Source organism: Rhodamnia argentea, chromosome 9, assembly GCF_020921035.1.
Source record: "Rhodamnia argentea isolate NSW1041297 chromosome 9, ASM2092103v1, whole genome shotgun sequence".
In the NCBI taxonomy this organism is placed as follows: domain Eukaryota; kingdom Viridiplantae; phylum Streptophyta; class Magnoliopsida; order Myrtales; family Myrtaceae; genus Rhodamnia; species Rhodamnia argentea.
The window spans coordinates 6722289-6742721 of record NC_063158.1 but is presented as its reverse complement, the minus strand read 5'-3'; the positions used below and the strand labels follow the sequence as shown (position 1 = coordinate 6742721).

Sequence of the window (20433 nt, the reverse complement as noted above, 5' to 3'; positions counted from 1 at the left end):
ACTGTCATTCAATTAAATTATACTTAAATCTTATTTGTAAAAAAAGCGACTAACTTTCATTGGCTAATTATTTTAAGCGATATGAGCGATTATTTTTAGGAAATTATTTTTAAAATTCATTTATTTTTGCGAAAAAAAATGCCATTTATATTTTAAGGGGCATCAAAATATTTATTTAGGTCAAAATGATATATTGAATTGACTAGAACCAGTCTCGAGTGAAACTATCAAAATAAATTCCATTTTCTATCTACTTTTTCCTGCTACTAGTTCCCTTAAGGCCTCGTGATTTACAGTATCATTTGTAAATAAGCATCGCTTTAAATTTGAGAAAAAACACGTTTTCGATTCAACGAGGTCAAGGAGTGATAGTTGAGAGATAAGGCTTGGACAATCTGTGACTCTTGACAAGTGTCTATGACGGAGGAAGTGAAGCCACACCTCGAATAAAACAATTATCGCCGGGTCGTTTTGTGACAATTATGAATCTCCCATATAATGGAGAGAGCGGCCTAAGAGCTATATAAATTTGCATCCACCCTAAAATAGTTACCACCTTGCAAATTTACTTTGCATACTTCCTTCAAGGTATGACAACACGCAACGGACCGAGTTGTTACGCATCACATAAAAATGTTCAATTAAAGAAATGTCATGTCTAAGGTAAAGAGAGTTGGTGAACACTCGACACACATAGATTGCTTGTGTACGTTTTTAGCACGCACACGAGCTCTCACTAATCTCATTGGGTTCATAATTGATAGTGAATTACCAAAAGAAATGATCCAAATAATAATTTTCGAAAGGCGAGAAATTTGGGATCCACGATTCTCATTGATATCAATAATATTCTAATGTCTTTATTTGTTAAGATTTATGTCAAAGGGCAAAGATCATGTGATCGGATGAGTTTTTTTCGTTTTTGAAGATATTGATTGTTCTCGTATTATGTGCAATCAATATCATAAAATTCAAAGCTTTTGTTTATTAAGTAACAATATGAATATTTTGGGATACTCTTTAGCACCACCAAACCAATTGGATTTCTTAAAATGATTACTAATCCTTAACTTTTGGAGAAATCCTTTATTAGTGGTTGTGAATGACTGATTTTTTTTTTTTAAATCTTTTCGTCCTTTCTTTTTGATATATGAATATTTTGGGATATTCTTTATCACCACCTTCGTCCTAACTTTGATTTGATGAGAGTGGACCCCATTGTTAGTTGATATATCTAACTTTTTTTAACTCGGAGATTTTATAGCTTCTTCTAGTTGGATCTCCAAGAATTTGATCCCAAGTCGGTAAGACATGTGATTCGCACTTTAGACGGTACACACTTGGCGCGCCTCACCAACATGCAAGCATGCCAAGAAGGTGATGAAAGAAAGGAGCCCTACTTGATCTCCTCCTGCTCATCTCATCTTTAACCAAATCAACATCTATATGAACACAGAGACACCTATCTCAATCCCCATTTAATACTTAACCTAAGATAAGATGGTGCACCAATCCATCGTCATTTTATCGATTATCTCATACCCCCTCTTTCTGCTAATCCAATGGCGCTTCTCCTCTGTCGTCGCCGTAGCTTCGATCCTATTGGCATGCATCGCGTTCCCTCGCTGCTCCGTCTCGAAACCCAAGAATTTGCCTCCGGGCCCACCGAGATGGCCCATCGTCGGCAACCTCCTCCAATTGGGCCGCCTCCCTCACGGGGACCTGGCCTCTACGTGTCGAAAGTACGGCCCCCTCGTCTACCTCCGCCTTGGCAACGTCGACGCCATCACCACCTCCGACCCCTCTGTCATCCGCCAGATCCTCCTCCAGCGGGACGAAGTGTTTGCGTCCCGGCCTCGGACCCTCGCCGCCGTCCACTTGGCATACAACTGCGGCGACGTGGCCTTGGCCCCGCTAGGCCCGCGTTGGAAGAGGATGAGGAGGATTTGCATGGAGCACCTATTGACCACAAAGCGCCTGGATGCGTTTGCGAGGCACCGGGCCCACGAGGCCCAACACTTGGTCCGGCATGTTTATGGGCTTTGCTGGGACGGGGATCGGGCCGGGATCAACTTGAGGGAAGTGCTGGGTGGATTCTCCATGAACAACGTGACGAGGATGCTGCTGGGGAAGCAATATTTCGGGGCCGGATCTTCGGGCCCCCAAGAAGCCACAGAGTTCATGCACATAACCCACCAGCTGTTTTGGCTCCTGGGGGTGATCTATCTGGGGGACTACCTGCCGTTCTGGAGGTGGATCGATCCCCATGGGTGCGAGAAGAAGATGGAGGAGGTGGAGAAGAGAGTGGATGACTTCCACACCAAGATCATCGAAGAACACAGGAGAGCCAGAGAGGCGAAAATGGAGGGACTCGCAGGTGACTCCGACATGGACTTCGTCGACGTTCTTCTGTCTTTGCCCGGCGAAGATGGAAGAGACCACCTGGACGATGTGGAGATCAAAGCTCTCGTTCAGGTCTCCATATTTTCTCTCTCTTACATATTCCAATGTTGCGTAAACTGATGTTTCGATTCGATCGCAGGATATGATAGCGGCTGCCACCGATACCTCGGCCGTGACCAACGAATGGGCCATGGCGGAGGTGATAAGACATCCGCGAGTCCAACGCAAGATCCAGGAAGAGCTCGACTCGGTCGTGGGGCGCGAACGGATGGTATCGGAACCCGACCTGGTGCACCTGAATTACCTGCGCTGCGTGGTGCGAGAGACCTTCCGGATGCACCCGGCTGGGCCGTTCCTCATCCCACACGAGTCCGTCAGGGACACCACCCTCAACGGCTATCACATCCCCGCCAGGACGAGGGTCTTCGTCAACACCCACGGGCTGGGCCGGAACCCCGACGTCTGGGACGACGTCGAGGACTTCAGGCCCGAGAGGCACTGGCCGGAGGACGGGAGCCGTGTCGAGATAAGCCACGGGCCCGACTTCAAGATCCTGCCCTTCAGCGCGGGGAAGAGGAAGTGCCCCGGGGCGCCGCTTGGCACGACTCTAGTCCTGATGGCCCTGGCCCGGCTCTTCCATAGCTTCAACTGGAGCCCGCCCGATGGGCTGAGGCCCGAGGACATCGACACGGCCGAGGTATACGGGATGACCATGCCCAAGGCCCGGCCGTTGGCGGCCGTGGCCCGGCCACGCCTGCCCGAACATCTGTACCTCTAAATTTGCAAATAAAGCAAAGTGAACATGCCCCCCCAACCTGCTCTTTCCAAAGGACGAGTCAAGTCCACTTTCTCGCTCAAGTCTCTTCCCGATTCACAGTGAACGTCCCGACTTTTTCTCCTACAGGTGCTTGGCCCACTACGAGCTGTAAAATGCCTCCCATCTATAGCTTAAAGATAATACCGCCATTACCACTTTTCGAGGACATACTTTCCCCTGTGAAAAGGAACGGAGTTCGTGCTTATCCCGTTGTCCATCTTGATTTTGCGATTTAGTCATTTAGGTTTCTAGTAAGAATAAAATTGAACAAGATAAAATAAAAAAATTAAAAAAAAATTATCGTCGTCGGAAATCATGACGTAGCCACGTTGTTAATAATTTCTCCTGAAACCGTACGTTTGTAATGGACGGGGAAAAGCTAAAATTAAAAAGAAAAAAAAGAGGAGGCATGCAGGAAGCGCATGAATTGCAATTAGTACTCATCTACCTTCCTAAGTTTTGCAGCTCCTCTCGCCCTTCTCCATTCAATCTTTGCCTTTACTCTCGGCACACCGCTCTCCTCAACCACAATCAATGAGAACATGGGAATTAGGAGGACACCTCTCGTCTCGTGCCCCAACGAAAGGACCCGGTCCCATGGGTGCGGGACCTGGATCGGGCAACCCCGGCTCGCGGCGTCCCTGTTCCGAATATCACACGCGTCATGCGTGCCCGGTTATTTCTCTCGAAGCGGTCCGTTTCCACGACCTTAATCACATCCTCCACGTTGCAAAACATAAAGCACATATCCGTCGTATCATGCTAACGCCGATCGCTCCACGAACTTATCCAATACAACGACTCTTCAGAACAGAAAACATATGTTAACCCCGTTCGACCCAATTCGGAGGGAAAAATTGCACCATTCGAAGATGACATGTGCGGAAATCAAGCTTTCTAAATACGGTTTGCTCGATCGATGCAAGGTACGGTCCGTTTCGCACATTAATGAAGTGAGATTGGGTTAGGCCATCCACACCTCAAGAACGACATGAAATCGGCGGAACATGGCATTCTAATCCTACGAGTACGAGATGTGGTGCGACGATTCATTTGATTAAATTAAATCGGGGGGCCAAGCCCGGGGCCCACCTCCTCCATCAAAGGAAAGCCGAACGGTGCGGATGGGAAATTGCAGCTGCGGGCATTTAATTTCCAGTTATTTAATGGCGCGGCCCAACTCTCACCGAACCCCGAAAAAGCCCGCGGATATTTGTCCTCCCGACCAAGGGCTTTTACGTCATCCGACATTCCCACTCCCCAACAACTAGTTTTTTTTTTATAAAAGAATCTGGTGCTTTAGCGAGGGATAAGAGCCCTGAACTTCACTTCATCCGTAAAATTTGAAGTTGTGCACAATGATTCACGAACTGCGATATTGCCCACCAAGTTTTCATTCGTTTAATTGGTTCCTGAATTTTAGATAAATATCCAAACTCATCCCTATAATAGATGAGATATCTCATATTAAACCTTTTATTAATTCAAGTTTATGGATAAAATTAAATATTTTCATTCAGTGTAAAGATTAGTTTAACATTCGATAAAAAAAAAGATAAGTTTAATAAGTACCAAAAGTTCATAAATCACGTTAAACACATTAAAAGTTTAGAGATAATATTGTACTTTGGGCAACGTTGGGCTAAAATTTAAAGGTTATTTAAAATTTATGGCAAAGTTCAAAAATTACTTGTCATTTTTCCTTATAATTACGTCCCCGAGAATAGAGTTTTAATTGCTATTACGTCCTCAAGGTTTGCTATCCACGCGCACGCGCTCTCTCTTTCCCCTACCTTTTTTTTAGTCTGGGAGTGGGGACAGTAGGGATGGGACGTAATGAAGGTCTGAATTCGTACGGAAAAATGACTGCATTGCCCCTCCCGCCTCGGACAAATGCCAATTACTGTTGCTATCCCTTTACTTTACACTTCGTACAGTAAGTACATCCCGTGAAAGGAGACAGAAACATGTCTTGGTAATCTCTCTTTGATGTCAGGTAAATTTGCTCAATCATCGTAATTACTGTTGGTAATTTTTCACTAAGGCAAAAGAATGATGAGCAAGGAAAGGGACCGTCAGAGAAATGCTGCCATCTGCGCACCAGTCCAGAAGTGGGAGAGGCCGCTTTTCAATTCTACACATCCTCCGTTATTTATTACTCTCTCGCTCTGCTCTTCTTCTTCCTATCTAAGGTACCTCGCTCTTTCCTCTTCAGTCCTCTGCGAAGCTGAAAAAAAATAACGAGAGCAATGGAAGGAGGACCACCCGAAACCCTCCTCCTCCTCCTCCTCTTCTCCTTCGCCTCCCTCCTTCCTGCTCTCTCCACTCCCGCCACTCTGCAGCTCCAGACCCATTCCCTTGTGCTCCGCCCTCTCCCATCTCCTCCCACTCTCGCCTCTTGGCCCGAATCCGAAGCCGAATCCGCCGCCTTCTCGTCAGAGTCCGAAACCTCCTCCTCCGCCGCCGCCGCCGCCGCCGCCGCCACCTCCACCGCTCTCTCCATGGAGTTGCAGCACATTGACGCTCTGTCCTTCAACCTCACCCCACAAGCCCTCTTCCACCTCCGCCTCCAGAGAGACGCCTCTCGCGTCCAGTCCCTCTCTGAGCTTGCAGTCGCCGCCGCGGCCGCTTCCCCCGGCGGCAACGCCAGCCTCCCTCGCATGGGGTTCAGCAGCTCCGTCGTGTCGGGGCTCGCCCAGGGGAGCGGCGAGTACTTCACCCGCCTCGGCGTGGGCACTCCTGCCCGCTACGTCTACATGGTCCTCGACACGGGCAGCGACGTCGTCTGGATCCAGTGCGCCCCCTGCCGGAAATGCTACTCCCAGACCGACCCTGTCTTCGACCCTTCCAAGTCCACCTCCTTCGCCGCCATCTCCTGCTCCTCCCCGCTCTGCCGCCGCCTCGACTCCCCCGGCTGCAACCAGCGCCGCAGGTGCCAGTACCAGGTCTCCTACGGCGACGGCTCCTTCACCCTCGGCGAGTTCTCCACGGAGACCCTGACTTTCCGTCGCACTCGGGTTGGCCGCATCGCCCTCGGTTGCGGCCACGACAACGAGGGCCTCTTCATCGGCGCCGCCGGGCTGCTGGGCCTCGGCCGCGGGAGGCTCTCCTTCCCTGCGCAGGCCGGTCGCCGGTTTAACAACAAGTTCTCCTACTGCCTGGTGGACCGGTCCTCCTCCTCCAGGCCGTCCTCCGTCATTTTCGGCGACGCGGCCATGTCCCGACCCGCCCGGTTCACTCCGCTACTGAAAAACCCTAAGCTGGATACGTTCTACTACGTGGAGCTCATCGGGATGAGCGTCGGCGGTGCACGCGTCCCCGGCATCACGGCCTCTCTTTTCAAGCTGGACCCCGCGGGCAACGGTGGGGTCATCGTCGACTCGGGCACGTCCGTGACCCGCCTGACCCGACCCGCGTACGTCGCGCTCCGTGACGCTTTCCGGGCCGGGGCGTCGAACCTGAAGCGGGGCCCGGACTTCTCCCTCTTCGACACGTGCTACGACCTGTCCGGGAAGACGGAGGTGAAGGTGCCGACGGTGGTGCTGCACTTCCGGGGAGCCGACGTGTCCCTCCCGGCGTCGAATTACCTGATCCCGGTGGACAGCAAGGGGACGTTCTGCTTCGCGTTCGCGGGCACGATGAGCGGGCTGTCCATAATCGGGAACATCCAGCAACAGGGCTTCCGGGTTGTGTTCGACCTGGCGGGTTCGAGGGTCGGGTTCTCTCCACGTGGGTGCGCGTGAGCGGTGTAGCATGTGTGGGATGTCGCTGCACGTGCGGGAGTCGGTAACCGTGGGACCCTCCCAAGTCCTTTTCTTTTCCTTTTTCTTTTCAAAAAGCAGAAATGTCTGTTGGAATTTAGCAGGAACAGGACGCAGAAAAGTTTTCCGCTTCCCCCCCTCCCCCTTACTTTTCTCTTCCCTCTTTTCTCAAATCGAGAAATTGTTTTCGTTTCTCGTGTTATGATTATATATAAATTAAGCTGGCAAAGCAAATATTTTTCGATTTCCGACTAATACAAAGAGAGGCCAACGTCAACCTGCCGATCTATTCATCTTTCAAGCATTCTCACCATCTGGGATGGGATTGGAATGAGACGTACTGTAATCTTTTGACTAGATTGTCGGCATCATAGCTCGATCTGGTCGATTGGATTGTGGCGAGAGGCATCGAGATCTATGGGTAGAACTGAGATTTAGATTAGACGACAGACGCAATAATTGACGAGCGAAAGCTACTGCCGAGCGCAATCCGCCGCGAAATGCATGCAATTTCTGATCTCTCTCTCTCTCTCTCTCGCATGGATCGGGATTCGGACAAGACATGCGCTGTCGTTCGACGTGTTTTGCCCCGTGCTTTCAGCGTACTTCTCGATTTGTGGAGAGGAGATGTTGCCATTGCTTACACAAAACGACGGGTGGGTCTTTGGCGCGTCACGTGTTCTGTGATTCAGCTGGTGGTGATGATGGGAGCCCGTGCCTTTTCTCTTTTCGTTTGGGATTGGGATGAGCGATGATGACTCCGGCCATATAGCGATGATTCGTTTGGTGGTGATATGCTCGTGCTTTTGCACGACAAAGGGTCATGATGATCACTCGTCGGTAATAAGTAGGAGCTTGGTTGACAAATCTGTGATTAGAAAAGACGGGCCCTCCGGCACTCACGAAATTGATCGGACAAAACTTGACTTTGATACTGTCTTAGAATGTCCAACCCCAAAATGTTCAAGTTAACGGAGATTTATCACTTGATTCTCGCACACGTGGAGAGTGTGGGAATACCTTCCTCATCATGCCTCGATTTGTAAGGAGATGTAATCTCATAAACCCTATCTACCATTAGCTACACCGATATCTCGACGGATTTCTTACTCGCGCGGTTACTCGTCGCATATGACTCGACCAGTTTACATTGGATAAAGCCCGATTTTTATGATCAGGCCAAGGAGAAGGAAAGCATGGAAACGGTATCTTGTCACGCGAACCGTATCAAAGAGCCATGTTCTGTGATGGGAGACCAGATGCCCTGTTGTGCTTGTGAAGTAAAAGGGACTCGGAAAGCAAATCTGCAGAGCACGGAAGCCTTGCTTTGCCATAGGGAGTGCCGGTCCATGTTCACAAGAGAGAAAAATCCATGTGAAACCTCGCACGTTTCTCTGCTGTTGTGGTCCTATGGAGACTATATTTCTTAAACTTGAGAGGCAAAAGACCCCCGCAAATGGATCCTGGGCCTATCCTGGGAAAATAGGCTAGAAGAGTGTCTTTTGTGCGGGCTTGGGTAATGCTATCTTGTTAGAAAGCTTGGCCGCTTAGGCCCGACTCGTCTAATTTGCACATAAATAATTTCCTTACAGCGCATGGCCAATAAATTATAATTACCCTAAGAGTCCACCTAGGTTCGAACCCGTCGGTAATCACCTCGGCTGCAAAATTGAATTCAGTCTACTGGGCGAAATTTAAAGAAAGTGAATCGTTATGGTTTGACTAGCTATAGCAGCCTAGCAGGGCTTGAATTTCTTTCTAGATCTTACATATTTAAGGAACGGAAGATCAACAAGCAAAAAAAGGGATCACATGACGTCTAGAAATTAACTTAATCTCTTCTTAGTGGAAAGCAAGTTCAAATTTGTAACAGATACAAAATCGAAAGAAATAATCGTTTGTCGGCATGGATAAAGTCGGAGGAAAGATATATTATTATTTTATCGATGTATGATGGAATGGTGTAAGAGAAAGAGAGAGAATAAGAGACTTATATTTTCGTCTGTTTAACTTTTTTCATCGCGAGAAAAAAAATATTTCTTTGACAAAAAAAAGAAAAAGAAAATAAAGATTTCACTGATGCCTATACGTAGCTTGATAGTAAATGAAATGGATTATGTCATTGATGCCTCTTTCCTCTTATTTCTTGGTCATGCTCAGCCACGGGACAAAGTGAGGGGGATAAACCTATCAAAAAGGTCTTGATTGACCCTTCATTCTCCTGAAGAGAGTTGCGTATTTCAGTTCGAATCGACCGATTATTTAACATAATATTAACATACCGTGAAATTTGTATAGTTGAAATCGAAACGATGCCTCTTTACCTCATTAAAAGAATTTTTGTGTGGTTTTATGTTAATTTGAGTGCGAAGCCAACTCCAGAAAAAAGAACAAGAAACATAATCGAGCCTAATAGCCTTGTAGGATCGATACGACCGATCTCATTATAGGGCAAGACTTGTTTGTTGTTGCTGCCGTCGTCGTCGTCGTCTTTCTATTCAAATTTCAACAAAAGCATCTTCAAAAACTTTTAGCCATCTCTCCTCTTTTCAAAATTTTCTTATTCACTGAAAGAAAAGGACAATTTACCAACAATTTTAAGAGAGTCATATGTCTTAAAATTCAGTTGGGGTTTTTTTTTTTTTTCCAAAAGTCAATTTTTTTTAAAAAGATTTATAGATGTCCCATTTATTTATGCAAAATTTATTGGCCAGAAAAAGGGAAAGGACAGACTCCAATATTTTCTCGGACTTGGCGGTATCATCCAACGACTTATCAGTGGGGTTTAGCAGTTCCCCCACCTCTTCCCGTACATCCCGCGAAAAACCCTCCATGGCGGTGTTGACGGACTCTCCATTTCCATTCCTTGCAACTCCTGCTGCTTCTTCTGCGGCATCGCTCTTCGTCCCTAAATTTTCAATCTCGAGTTGGAATCGCAGCGCGCGGCGCACTTTCCGTATACCCAGCTCCCGAATCAGCAGAGCCCCCTCTCCGCCTCTCCGCTTACCCTTCTCCAATGCCAGACCCCTGCCAGTCGCGGCTCTGTCGGGCCGTCGAGCTAAGCGACGCCGGAACCGCCTCAGGGAGAAGCTCTTCCACGACCAAAAGGTGCGTCCCGATTTCGCTCGTTTTGACCCCCAATCCGATGCTCAAGCTCCCTCTTTTGACGGCATTCTCGAGAATGATGTTTTTATCGAGAGCGGTTCTCGTAAAGATGTCCCTTTTGATCGTGGTGGCGAAGTTGCTGGTCTGGTAGAATCTAAACGCAGGGTATTGGGTGAATCGGTTATGTGGAGTAGATTGGAGAACTGGGTCGATCAGTATAAGAACGATCTCGATCTTTGGGGGGTTGGTTCGGCTCCTATATTTACGGTGTTTCAAGATCCCGATGGGAAGGTTAAGCGTGTCACGGTTGACGAGGGCGAGATATTGAGAAGAAGCAGAGGGGTCTTGCCTGAGCACCGGGACTCAATTGAAGTGAATTCAAAGATAGCCCGTGCTAAGGGTTTAGCTATGGAGATGGAGAGTGGGGGCAACGTGATTCTAAGGAACAGCTCAGTGGCTAAATTTGTTACTACGGATGCAGAATCTGGCTTTGTTAGCACCCTTCGAAATCAGCCATTTCATTCTGCTCTAAGGCCTAAAGTGTTGGGAGCTGGAACCATGGTCTTGTGTGGTGTCTTTGTATTTTGCGCGATCAAGTGGTTTTCAAGTTTCAGGAAGAGGGAGGTGCGGTACACACAACTGGAGAAGGAAATGATGAGGAGGAAGATGAAGGCTAGAAACGAGAAAGAAATGTTGGAGAAGGGGCATTTGGAGGTTTTTAGAGACGCTTCGGAAACGCCAGTTAATTTCATGCGAAGGCCTCACCTGGATAAGCATGCGCTTGCAAGTAGTATCCGGCAAGCAAAGACTTCAAGCAGTGAATTGGCAGAGCCCAAGCAGGATCCATTTACTCCTGTGTATGGCTTAGCTGTTGGATTTGATGGTAAAATCGAGGAAATAAGAGAGCTGGCTAAAAGAGCTAGGGAAACTGAGGGTCGAGAGAGTTCTCTCACTGAAGGATGTGAAGGAGAGAAGCAGGGACAGGAGTCGTTATCTACTACAAAGGAGTTCAAGCAACGCGATGAAGATGCAGCTAGCTCTCCAGTTAAATATCACGCACATACCGGAGGGAGCATGCCCGCTAATGAATCTCATGTGATATCAACACCTGAACCAGAAAGTGATTGGGATGCATCCCATAGTGAATCATTGGCAGAAAGAAATGGAGACATCAGAGCTTCCAGTGTTTCGGCCATGGGAGATCATAGTGACATTGGAAGCTGCAGGCAAGACAAGGCTACCGAGTGCATATCAGATCTCTCCAATGCACGCGAAATCCAGTCCTTAGATGCTCTTGATGGTGAAGCACACCGAGGAAATGCGGTCAGAAGGAAACCAAAGATCATACGGTCGGTGAAAGAAGCTAGAGAGTATCTTTTTGACAAACCTGGTACACGAGAAGGAAATGAAAATTTTAAGGAGGAGGATATGGGAGAAAGTGAGATTAACAGCAATTTACGAGAGACAACCAACATAGGCGAGCAATCAGCTAGTGTTGGCATGTCCGGAGGAACACCTAATTCCATGGTGAATGCTAACTTCCATGGAGATATGACTGCTAAGGAATTAGAATATATTCCCGAAATGGTCGATAATTTGTTAAGGCATGGTGAAGTAAATAGAGCATATGATAGCAGCAATCCCCCGACTTGTCAGAAACATGAATCTAATGGCTTGACTGCTGAGGCTGATACATCTGAAAAATCTCAAAACTGGATGGAGGAAAATTTTAATGTGGTTGAACCCGTTCTAGAAAAAATTGGGGATGGATTTAGGAATAATTACATGACTGCAAGAGAGAAAGTAAATCAGCAGTTAAATGTCGGTATTGACTCGACTCAGCTTTGCCTTGATGGAGATACTGGTGAACTCGAGTGGATGAAAGATGATAGCCTTCGGGAAATTGTTTTTCAAGTTCGGGATAATGAATTGACAGGCAAGGATCCATTTTATTCCATGGATGCTGAAGATAAGCGTGCTTTCTTTGCGGGTCTCGAGAAGAAAGTTGAGAAGGTGAATGAAGAGCTATTAAAAGTGCACGAGTACCTCCATTCTAACATCGAAAATCTTGACTACGGAGCAGGTAGTCATTGGCCTACATTTCAGTTTTCCATTTGTACATCTATCTTATGAAGAAGACTAATAGATGCCAGAAATAATTTGTGAACGTGTAACAGTATGATTCGTGAGAGCTTTAGAATAGTGGAATTCCGAATCTTTTTTTTCTTTATAAAAGAAAAAGAGAAAATCCTGTAATATCCTGTTTTGGGTTGTCATCAAACTGTTAGGGCTTTGTTGAATGCTGCTGTTAATACTGCTCACATGTATTTTCGTTTGGATGATAATTTCTTTCCTCCTCTTCCTCAGATGGCGTCAGCATATATGATTCATTGGAAAAGATTATTCCTCGCTGGAAAGGGCCTCCAGTGGGGAAACCGAACTATGTCAATAGACATTTGGAGGAAAAGAAGGCATCAATGACTGGAGAGGCTCAAGTATCGCATCTTATGAAGAAGGATGAAGAGAATTTAGTCGAGAAATCTGCAGGGAATGGGGATAACACATCTTCCTTAGCAGTCAACAGTGTAAATAATATTCAGAGTAAGGATCTAAAAAAGACCAAGATCCTCATAGAAGGCAGCGATGGTTCTGTTAGAACTGGTAAAAAATTGGGAAAGGAGTACTGGCAACATACAAAAAAGTGGTCTCGAGGATTTTTGGAGTCTTACAGTGCAGAGAGGGACCCAGAAGTTAAATCTGTCATGAAGGATATAGGGAAGGATCTGGATCGTTGGATCACTGAAAAGGAAATAGAGGAAGCTGCTGAACTAATGGATAAATTACCCGAGACAAATAAGGAATATATTGGGAAAAAACTCAATAAACTCAAGAGAGAGATGGAATTGTTTGGACCTCAAGCTGTAGTAAGCAAATATCAAGAGTATGCAGAACACAAGGACGAGGATTATTTATGGTGGCTAGATCTTCCACATGTATTGGTAGGACTTGAACTCTCGTATTGCTTCTCCAATTATATCAGTGCTGCTTATTCTTGGAATGTTACTACAGGATTATGAGCCTTCTTTTGGGATATCTGTCACTGAGATTTCGTTATGCATGTAAACTGAGTGTACTTTTGATGATTTTTAAAATACAATGTATCACAAGATGTTGCTAGACCTTCATTTTGATTATATTAACAATTAATCCTTTCTAAGAGGGACAAAGAACACTACATAAAAGCGCATACGGTTCTCTCTCACTTTTGGCAGGAAGTATTGAGAAATAAAATTGCTTTTCTCTGCTTGTTTTTCCAGTGCATTGAATTATATACGCATCACAATGGGGAGCAGAAAGTTGGATTCTACTCATTGGAGATGGCTGCAGATCTTGAATTGGAACCGAAGCCACATCATGTAATTGCTTTTGAAGATGCTGGTGACTGCAAGAACCTGTGCTACATTGTTCAAGCTCACATGGACATGCTAGGAACTGGTCAAGCATTCATTGTTCCTCTCCCACCCAAGGTCACTTTTAACTTTCTTGCGTATCCCGAGTGTACTAACAAAGTACATCCTTTTGTTTAAACCATTTTGAGGTGAGTGGCGTCATCATCTTTGGAGGAACTGTTAACTGTTTCACATTTTCAGGATGCTTTTCGGGAAGCCAAAGCGAATGGCTTTGGTGTAACTGTCATCAGAAAAGGAGAGGTCCAGCTAAATGTGGACCAACTTCTGGAGGAAGTGGAAGAACAGATTACTGAGATTGGGAGCAAAATATACCATGATAAAATCATGCAAGAACGTTCTGTGGATATAGGTGCATTGATGAAGGGTGTGTTTGGAGTCAACAGTAAACCCACTAAGAGGTAATTCCTGTTTATTTTCCATGTTAGTAAAGGTGGTTTCGGATCTTTGGCATTAAGGCACTGCCACTTTCATTACATTCAGCTTTTGAAGGTGTCCTACTCCTTTTGGCCGTACGGAACATATTTATCTCTACAATAGGTTCACCTTATAAATTCTTGTAATACCACACAAACTTAAGCATTTATCTTTGAGTGTTATTTCCTTTTTCAGGAGAAGATTAAAGCGGGCAAGAAAAAAACCGAGCCGTCCTAGGAAAACAAAGCGGACTGCTTTTCCTACAGACGAGAGTTGAGTGGCACAGAATGACTGTGACTTATGAAATCCTGAGCCGCTACAGCTTTTTCGCAGCGTTTTGCCTGCCAGAAATTGTATTTATTTCAGGAGTTTGACTGTCGCATCAGTCATTCCCAAGCCATCCCATCAAACCCCACTATCTGCTAACCAGTTTTGTTCGTGCGACCTTTGCCAATTCAAGTGCAAAATGGGGTTGCCCCTGCACATGTGCGCTCCTGCTCTGCTTTGAAGAGGGTATCTGACTGAAACTAGGATGAACTCTACATCCTTAAAGGAAGATCCTCGCGCTGATGGCTTAGAATTGTATCAATTACCATGTGGAGAGCTCGAAATTTTGAGTCGCCACCCTTGGGTGCTGAAGAATGTTATTTGGATGAGGTGGAAGTCTAGACTTTGTGGACCTCATGTGTGCGCGGGTTCTATATCTTTTTGCTTCAACAGCGTTTCATTTAGTTGGATCTGCCGGATTCTTCGTGGAGAGAAGAAGATCCCCCTTGCAGGGCAGTTTTTGCCTAGCCAGTGTAGAATAACTAGCTGCGTGAACATAACCATACTTTCACAGCCTTTTGGCTAAGTTTGAGTGTACCTGCGCGAACATTACTTTTCAATGAGTGAAGTGAAGTCGTTGATGTTCTGAACTAAATGTGTTGTTTCATTCCAGGAGGCATTACATATGATTTGGTCAATCTCGAGATATCTCTGACAGTAATGCCTCCCGAAGCCTTATGGGAAGCGGTGGTTAAAAGAGGATGCACGTTGCTTTCGGTTCCTTCTGGACACCTAACCAATCACATACGACTCTTTTCTGAATCTTCAGAATCAGAAGTTTATCCTTTTGATCCTTACGTGTTTACATTCTACAAGGGGATAGGCTGCAACTCATATGCTTTCCAAGGATGGGAAGTAGGCTGGGTTCTCTATTTGAAGATTGTGTCTGGGTCTGTGCGATGGCCTGAAAGTCTGCATTGTGCACCTTTCGAGGCAGTGCAAATAAGCTCAGCTGAAACTTGAGCCAAAACTTGGACAACTGCTTGAAAATCCGCCAAGTCAAATGGTGAAACACAGGCCCAATGCTGTCTAGTAGCATCAGTACTGTTTATTATCCTAAAACTAGCAGTAGAACTGACAGAGGTAAATGGTATTGAACACGATATGGCAGTTTAGGACGTTTCGATTGCTAGCACGACTTGAGAATAGGTGTCAAACATGACATGCTGACTCAGCTCCAGACAAAACAGCAACCGCCACATTTTAATACATTCGGCCACTTCGAAAACACATTCCATGCCAGCCTTGGATGCATGTCAGTGGCATCGGCTGAAAAAACTACCCAACAGACTGTCATATTGGCCAAAATTGAAAAGAGAGAGAATCAATATAACTCCAGAGAGCAATGAATAAATGCATGACAAAGAATGTCAGTCAGCACCTAAACAACAAACAACAGTTTGAGGACATAAACTTTGTGCACTTACAATGAAATAAAAGAAGTACGAAAAAAAACCTGAAACAAAAGGTTACGACTAAATGATGAAACGACCCTCTTGTCCTCATGTACATACATATGTACAGTATGGTCAGTACATATCAACTACTCGAGTATCTAGGATGATGACCCGCAATCTCATCGAGGTAGCTATCCATCACTTGGGATACAGCATCTAGAAATGCAGATTCGCTGCTATCAGGGAGCAAAGATTCTTCCGCTTCCTGAACAATCTCCTCAATGATGGACCACCTATTCAAGGTCTCTCTGCACATGATGCTCCCAATAGCAAAGGGAGTGAGGCCTCTTTCTACTGCCTTTTTTAGCAGCATTGTTGAGATGCGGAGTACGCGGGCACATTTAATGGGAAGGTCCCAGCCATGAAATTTCAGAAGGGCAATATCTTCTTCAGCGTCCAAAGATCTTATGTAGTCAATTGTCTCGGGGGAGTAAGGCTGGCGAGATTGTGGCCAGTACAGCCAATCAAATGTGCAATCTTCAAACTGTAGGTGGAGCAAGAAATTTATACATGAGTAAATAAATAATCAAGAAAACTGGATGAGCATAAATTAAAGAAAGCTGTGAATTCAACTGATCCATTTAGGATACCAAGGAGATAGCATAAAGTACTTGCTCTCTCTTTATATATTAAAGTGATGAATGAAACTACCACGCAAGCTCAGTGAATACAAGTTGAGAAGTATGATTGTTCATCATTTAGGATCTTGTAAGAATACACCCAGTATTTGGAAAAGAAACAAATTAAGGAACTTAAAAAAAATTATTAGAGAGCTTTTGTGCTCCACAAGCACTTGAGTCTCAAGCATCATTTGTATAACCACGAGTTAAAAGTAGTACTAGATCTTAATTGAATGTTAGTACCCAGACTATTACTAGAATACCCGATTAATTTCATCTAGATCTTAATCTATCAGGCTCTTTAATCAATTGCTAAATGGTAACTTGATTTAATGGATGTCAAGCACAGGCACCTATCTATTGCATAGTGGCATATGAAAAAAGAAAACAGATGGGCATATACAAATTATTTTATGTAAGAAGGCAACTACAAGGATGTTAGAAGTTGAGAGTACTTACACTTTCAGGTAAGCAATATCCATGATCGATTGGAATCAACAGTGGTTGGCCACTCGCTCCCTCTTTGCTTAAGAGAATATTTCCAGCATGCCGATCTGCATTAGCCAATCTTATGTCCAAAACAGAGATTTTGTGCACTTCATTCATAGGAAAAGCCCCAGGTCCCATGTCCTCGCAACTGCCCTCATTCTCCATGAACATTTGCAAGGACCCAATCTTCATACTTACATTGTTTGGATGGTTAAATCCTATATTCAAGCACTTGATCATTGCAGTAGGCGGAACTCCAGCAAAACCTTCTGCATCGCCATATAACGTGCGGCGCCCAGTCTTTGGATGATCCAAAAGGTATGCCGCAACTTCTCTAAAAGCTCCTTCTCCAACCTTTGTACCCTTTTTCAGTCCTTCACCATTTTCAGACAAAGGCAAACCATTAGGGTTGTTAATAGCCATGGGTTCCTCATCCATTGGCTTAAAAACAGAAACATACTTCTGCCCGAATGAATCTCGCATGAAATAAGCTCCTCCGGTACCCTCCATGGATCTCACTGGCTGATACCCATGTTCCAGTCCCTCAAAAGACGAGTTGATCATGTCCCAAATGAAAGAAGACAACTCAATTTTGGGGTTAACAAGAATTGGCTCTAAGCAGAATTTTTTCTCTGGAGTCTTCCCCATGACCGAATCTCTATCAACTTCACCCTCTTTTCCATAGCTCTCTTCACTAACACCACCTTGTCTCTGGTCATTCTCTTTTCCAGCATCAGGCTTTCTTTTATCATTCAATTCTGTTGCTACAATAGACAATTCAAAGTTCTTCTCAACAGGCCTAGGCCTAACCTTAGCAGATTTCCGAACCAGCAAATGTATCACCGCGCCGTTTTGCTTAGAGATATCCTCAATAAGTCTCTGATCTTCAATTCTCTCTCCATTACAAACAACTTCCTGCTCATCAGAGTCAATGAAACCTCTTGCTTTCTTAGCAATCTGTTGCTTGACATACCCAACATCCTTGCTCCGTTCCACATGACAAGTGAATTCCTTCCCACAAGTCGTCCTCACATGGATGACCTGGAGATCTGAGAGCTTCAGAACCAAATGCAGTACATTCCCATCCTCCACACCATAGTCCCGAACTAGAGAATTATTCCTCGAGAGTTCTCGGCCTCCACAGACCAGCGTTTGATTTCTAACGACAAAGCCTTTACAGCTTTGGATCCGCAGTTTCACGGACTCAATTGAATCAGTCTCTAGCACTCGCATTGGCATCATCGAGCCAGAAAGGGCGACGTAAACCAATATTGGTTCATCGATGGGCGTACTCAATTGGGAATCAAATAGATTTGGGAAGACGAAAGAATCATTGCGGACAAGACTCACAGCAACACCGGCGGATGACATTTTGTGGGCACTTGGACTACGGTTGAAGAGTCAAAATAAAGCTTTACACCTTAAATCGACTCACAAGAGTTTCTCCCTCATAAATCCACGGAAATCACCATAATTATAATCTGATCATCCGATTAAACTCAGATGATCAAAACATGGAGGAAAATCTGAACCTAAAAACCTACACAAGAGCAAGAACGAAAGAAAGAGGCAAAGGAGCCACAATCTGTCCTAGAGATTCATTGTTCATCCATCGGACGCGTTCGTGGCCAAAAGGGCAAATCCCCAACAAGAAAAAGACGCAGAAAAACGAAACCTTTCACGGATCCAACCAAAGACAGACAATTTTTAACCTTCAGAGCTTCGTTCTACAGCTGAATCGCAATCGAAATGAACCCCGACGACCTCAGCAAGCCGCTAAGATCGGAAGGATCAGAGACACGAGCCCGGTACAATATCGGGAACAAATCGAAACACACTGGAGAGAGACAAACAGGATTCTTACCAGAGAGGAAGAACCGAAGGAAAAAGCAACAAGGAAGCTCCGCTTAAATTACACGACAATTTTAGCAAAAACCACAAGTGATTTAGATGTCTCGCGTTTCACGGGGCTCTTCCTGGTTCCGAAAAGAAAAAAAAAAAATTGGGTGTCCCAATAATTTGAGAGAGAGAGAGGAGAGAAAGCGTGCAGGAGGAGGCAGTACGCGTAGAAAGACGCGACTTTGTGCCTCTGACCAGAATTTTCATGTTGAATGAAAACGATCCCTTACCATTCTGTCCTGCGGGTCCATCTGACGTGGATATACGTGTATTGTTTCAAATTTTTGTGAGCAATTATTAAAAATCAGACCATATTTTGAAAGTTCGTTAAAATAATTGAGACTTTGATGGGAAGAAAACTGTTTTCCAAAAATTATACTCCGACTTTTGGGACGACGGAAAATTAAGGGCGCGCGCATGGCAACACTTCTGTCTCAGAAATTAACTTATGGAACAAAATTTGATTTTTCTACTTCTGCTCCGGAAGTTAAATTGTGATTAGAGAGAAACGTTTGATAACATGACAAAATTTCTACTTTTGAAATAAAAATTCGTTTGGTAAAGATGGGCGGCAACGGTTGCGGCAATGGGCGAGTGGTGGTGAGTTGTGATAGAGGAGGCGTGGTTGAGAGAGAGATGCTGAAAATAAAAAAGAGACTCAAGTAAGAGAAATATTAATGTTGAGATATTTCTACTTCTGAAAGAGAAATAATTTTTTCAACTTCTAGAATTGGCTCAAAAACAACTTCATAAAATAGAAATTTGCTTTAGAAATTGTATTATCAAACGGCCGCTTCAGAAGTTATATTACCAAATGGATTTCTTCTCCATAAGCATTTTTGGAGCAGAAATTCGTTTCCGAAAATATTACCATAAGCGCCTATGAAAAACGTATTTCATGAATTGAAAATAACAAGTTTAGGTCAAGGAAAAATGACTCTCCTTCTATCAAGAAAGAAATCTTTTTCCTAGATCCCAAACAAATGAAACTAATCATTTTTCTCTATGAAAAATATTTTCTCGTATCTTGAAGTTTTCAATGAAAGAAACGTCGCACGCTATAATATTCAGTGATATTAGTTTGTTAATTAGCCTTGACTAACCAAAAGAACAGCCTTCCCTGTATTCTGATGTAGCCTTGACTTTTTGGTGTAAGAGGATTCTGAAAGAACTTTTGAATATAGATTAGCGATTAATAACATGGTAATTGGTCTGCATTATATTGATTCTCTTCAAATGGGTAAATCAATTTTTGTCCTAATGTTTAATCCTAATGATGAAGCTGCTGTATCAAGAGAATGAACAAATTCCAATTTTTGGGCCAAATTTAGAGTGACTAGCCAATGACGATATTATCTTTTCTGGATTTGTAATGCATAATGGTTAACTAGATGTACAGGACGGGAGATTCGGAGACAAGCAATTGATGGTCCTGAGGACCAAACCAACCCATCAGGAAGCAGCTTAGATTGACCTGTACTTGATACGTCACCAATTACATCATGTCTAACTGGGGCTTCGACTGCTGTTGATTCGTGGACCAATTTGGTTTTTGGGTTGTTGTTTTGTGGAACCGAGCCGTCCGTGGCCGAATCTTCCACGTTCACAGCAGAAAAGACAGACAGAAAAGAAGCCCCACTTCAATGGCGGCCTCTTCTCCCCAAAAAAGGA

At 44.8% G+C, this 20433-nt stretch overlaps 4 protein-coding genes across 4 annotated transcripts; 3 read left to right on the top strand and 1 right to left on the bottom strand.

Annotated features, from left to right (window-relative positions):
* The first annotated feature begins 1420 nt into the window (after positions 1-1420).
* Positions 1421-3234, top strand: LOC115748545 (cytochrome P450 703A2). The gene is made up of 2 exons (XM_030685053.2): positions 1421-2475; positions 2543-3234. The coding sequence occupies exons 1-2, from the start codon at positions 1501-1503 to the stop codon at positions 3179-3181; spliced, it is 1614 nt and encodes a 537-aa protein (XP_030540913.2). The 5' UTR covers positions 1421-1500; the 3' UTR covers positions 3182-3234.
* A 2096-nt stretch (positions 3235-5330) lies between these two features.
* Positions 5331-7046, top strand: LOC115748546 (aspartyl protease family protein 2). The gene has a single exon (XM_030685054.2). The coding sequence runs from the start codon at positions 5470-5472 to the stop codon at positions 6961-6963; it is 1494 nt and encodes a 497-aa protein (XP_030540914.1). The 5' UTR covers positions 5331-5469; the 3' UTR covers positions 6964-7046.
* Positions 7047-9749: 2703 nt separating this feature from the next.
* LOC115748635 lies at positions 9750-14304 on the top strand. Its single transcript, XM_030685186.2, has 5 exons — positions 9750-12169; positions 12454-13085; positions 13404-13613; positions 13737-13954; positions 14166-14304. Exons 1-5 carry the CDS (start codon positions 9814-9816, stop codon positions 14245-14247), a joined length of 3498 nt encoding a protein of 1165 aa, XP_030541046.1. The 5' UTR covers positions 9750-9813; the 3' UTR covers positions 14248-14304.
* Positions 14305-15752: 1448 nt separating this feature from the next.
* Positions 15753-18863, bottom strand: LOC115748602 (phosphatidylinositol 4-kinase gamma 4-like). Its single transcript, XM_030685129.2, has 2 exons — positions 16834-18863; positions 15753-16238 (listed from the first exon to the last, which is right to left on the bottom strand). The coding sequence occupies exons 1-2, from the start codon at positions 18232-18234 to the stop codon at positions 15837-15839; spliced, it is 1803 nt and encodes a 600-aa protein (XP_030540989.1). The 5' UTR covers positions 18235-18863; the 3' UTR covers positions 15753-15836.
* Between the last annotated feature and the right edge of the window lie 1570 nt (positions 18864-20433).

What these genes read in the sequence shown, in the direction of transcription:
- LOC115748545 (XM_030685053.2), top strand. Translation starts at nt 1,501, where the DNA reads ATGGTGCACCAATCCATCGTCATTTTATCGATTATCTCATACCCCCTC. An exon ending in AGATCAAAGCTCTCGTTCAG is followed by an intron (nt 2,476 to 2,542) that starts GTCTCCATATTT and finishes ATTCGATCGCAG; the next exon opens with GATATGATAGCGGCTGCCAC.
- LOC115748546 (XM_030685054.2), top strand. Translation starts at nt 5,470, where the DNA reads ATGGAAGGAGGACCACCCGAAACCCTCCTCCTCCTCCTCCTCTTCTCC.
- LOC115748635 (XM_030685186.2), top strand. Translation starts at nt 9,814, where the DNA reads ATGGCGGTGTTGACGGACTCTCCATTTCCATTCCTTGCAACTCCTGCT. An exon ending in TTGTTCCTCTCCCACCCAAG is followed by an intron (nt 13,614 to 13,736) that starts GTCACTTTTAAC and finishes TCACATTTTCAG; the next exon opens with GATGCTTTTCGGGAAGCCAA. An exon ending in AACAGTAAACCCACTAAGAG is followed by an intron (nt 13,955 to 14,165) that starts GTAATTCCTGTT and finishes TTCCTTTTTCAG; the next exon opens with GAGAAGATTAAAGCGGGCAA.
- LOC115748602 (XM_030685129.2), bottom strand. Translation starts at nt 18,234, where the DNA reads ATGTCATCCGCCGGTGTTGCTGTGAGTCTTGTCCGCAATGATTCTTTC. An exon ending in GATATTGCTTACCTGAAAGT is followed by an intron (nt 16,239 to 16,833) that starts GTAAGTACTCTC and finishes CTCCACCTACAG; the next exon opens with TTTGAAGATTGCACATTTGA.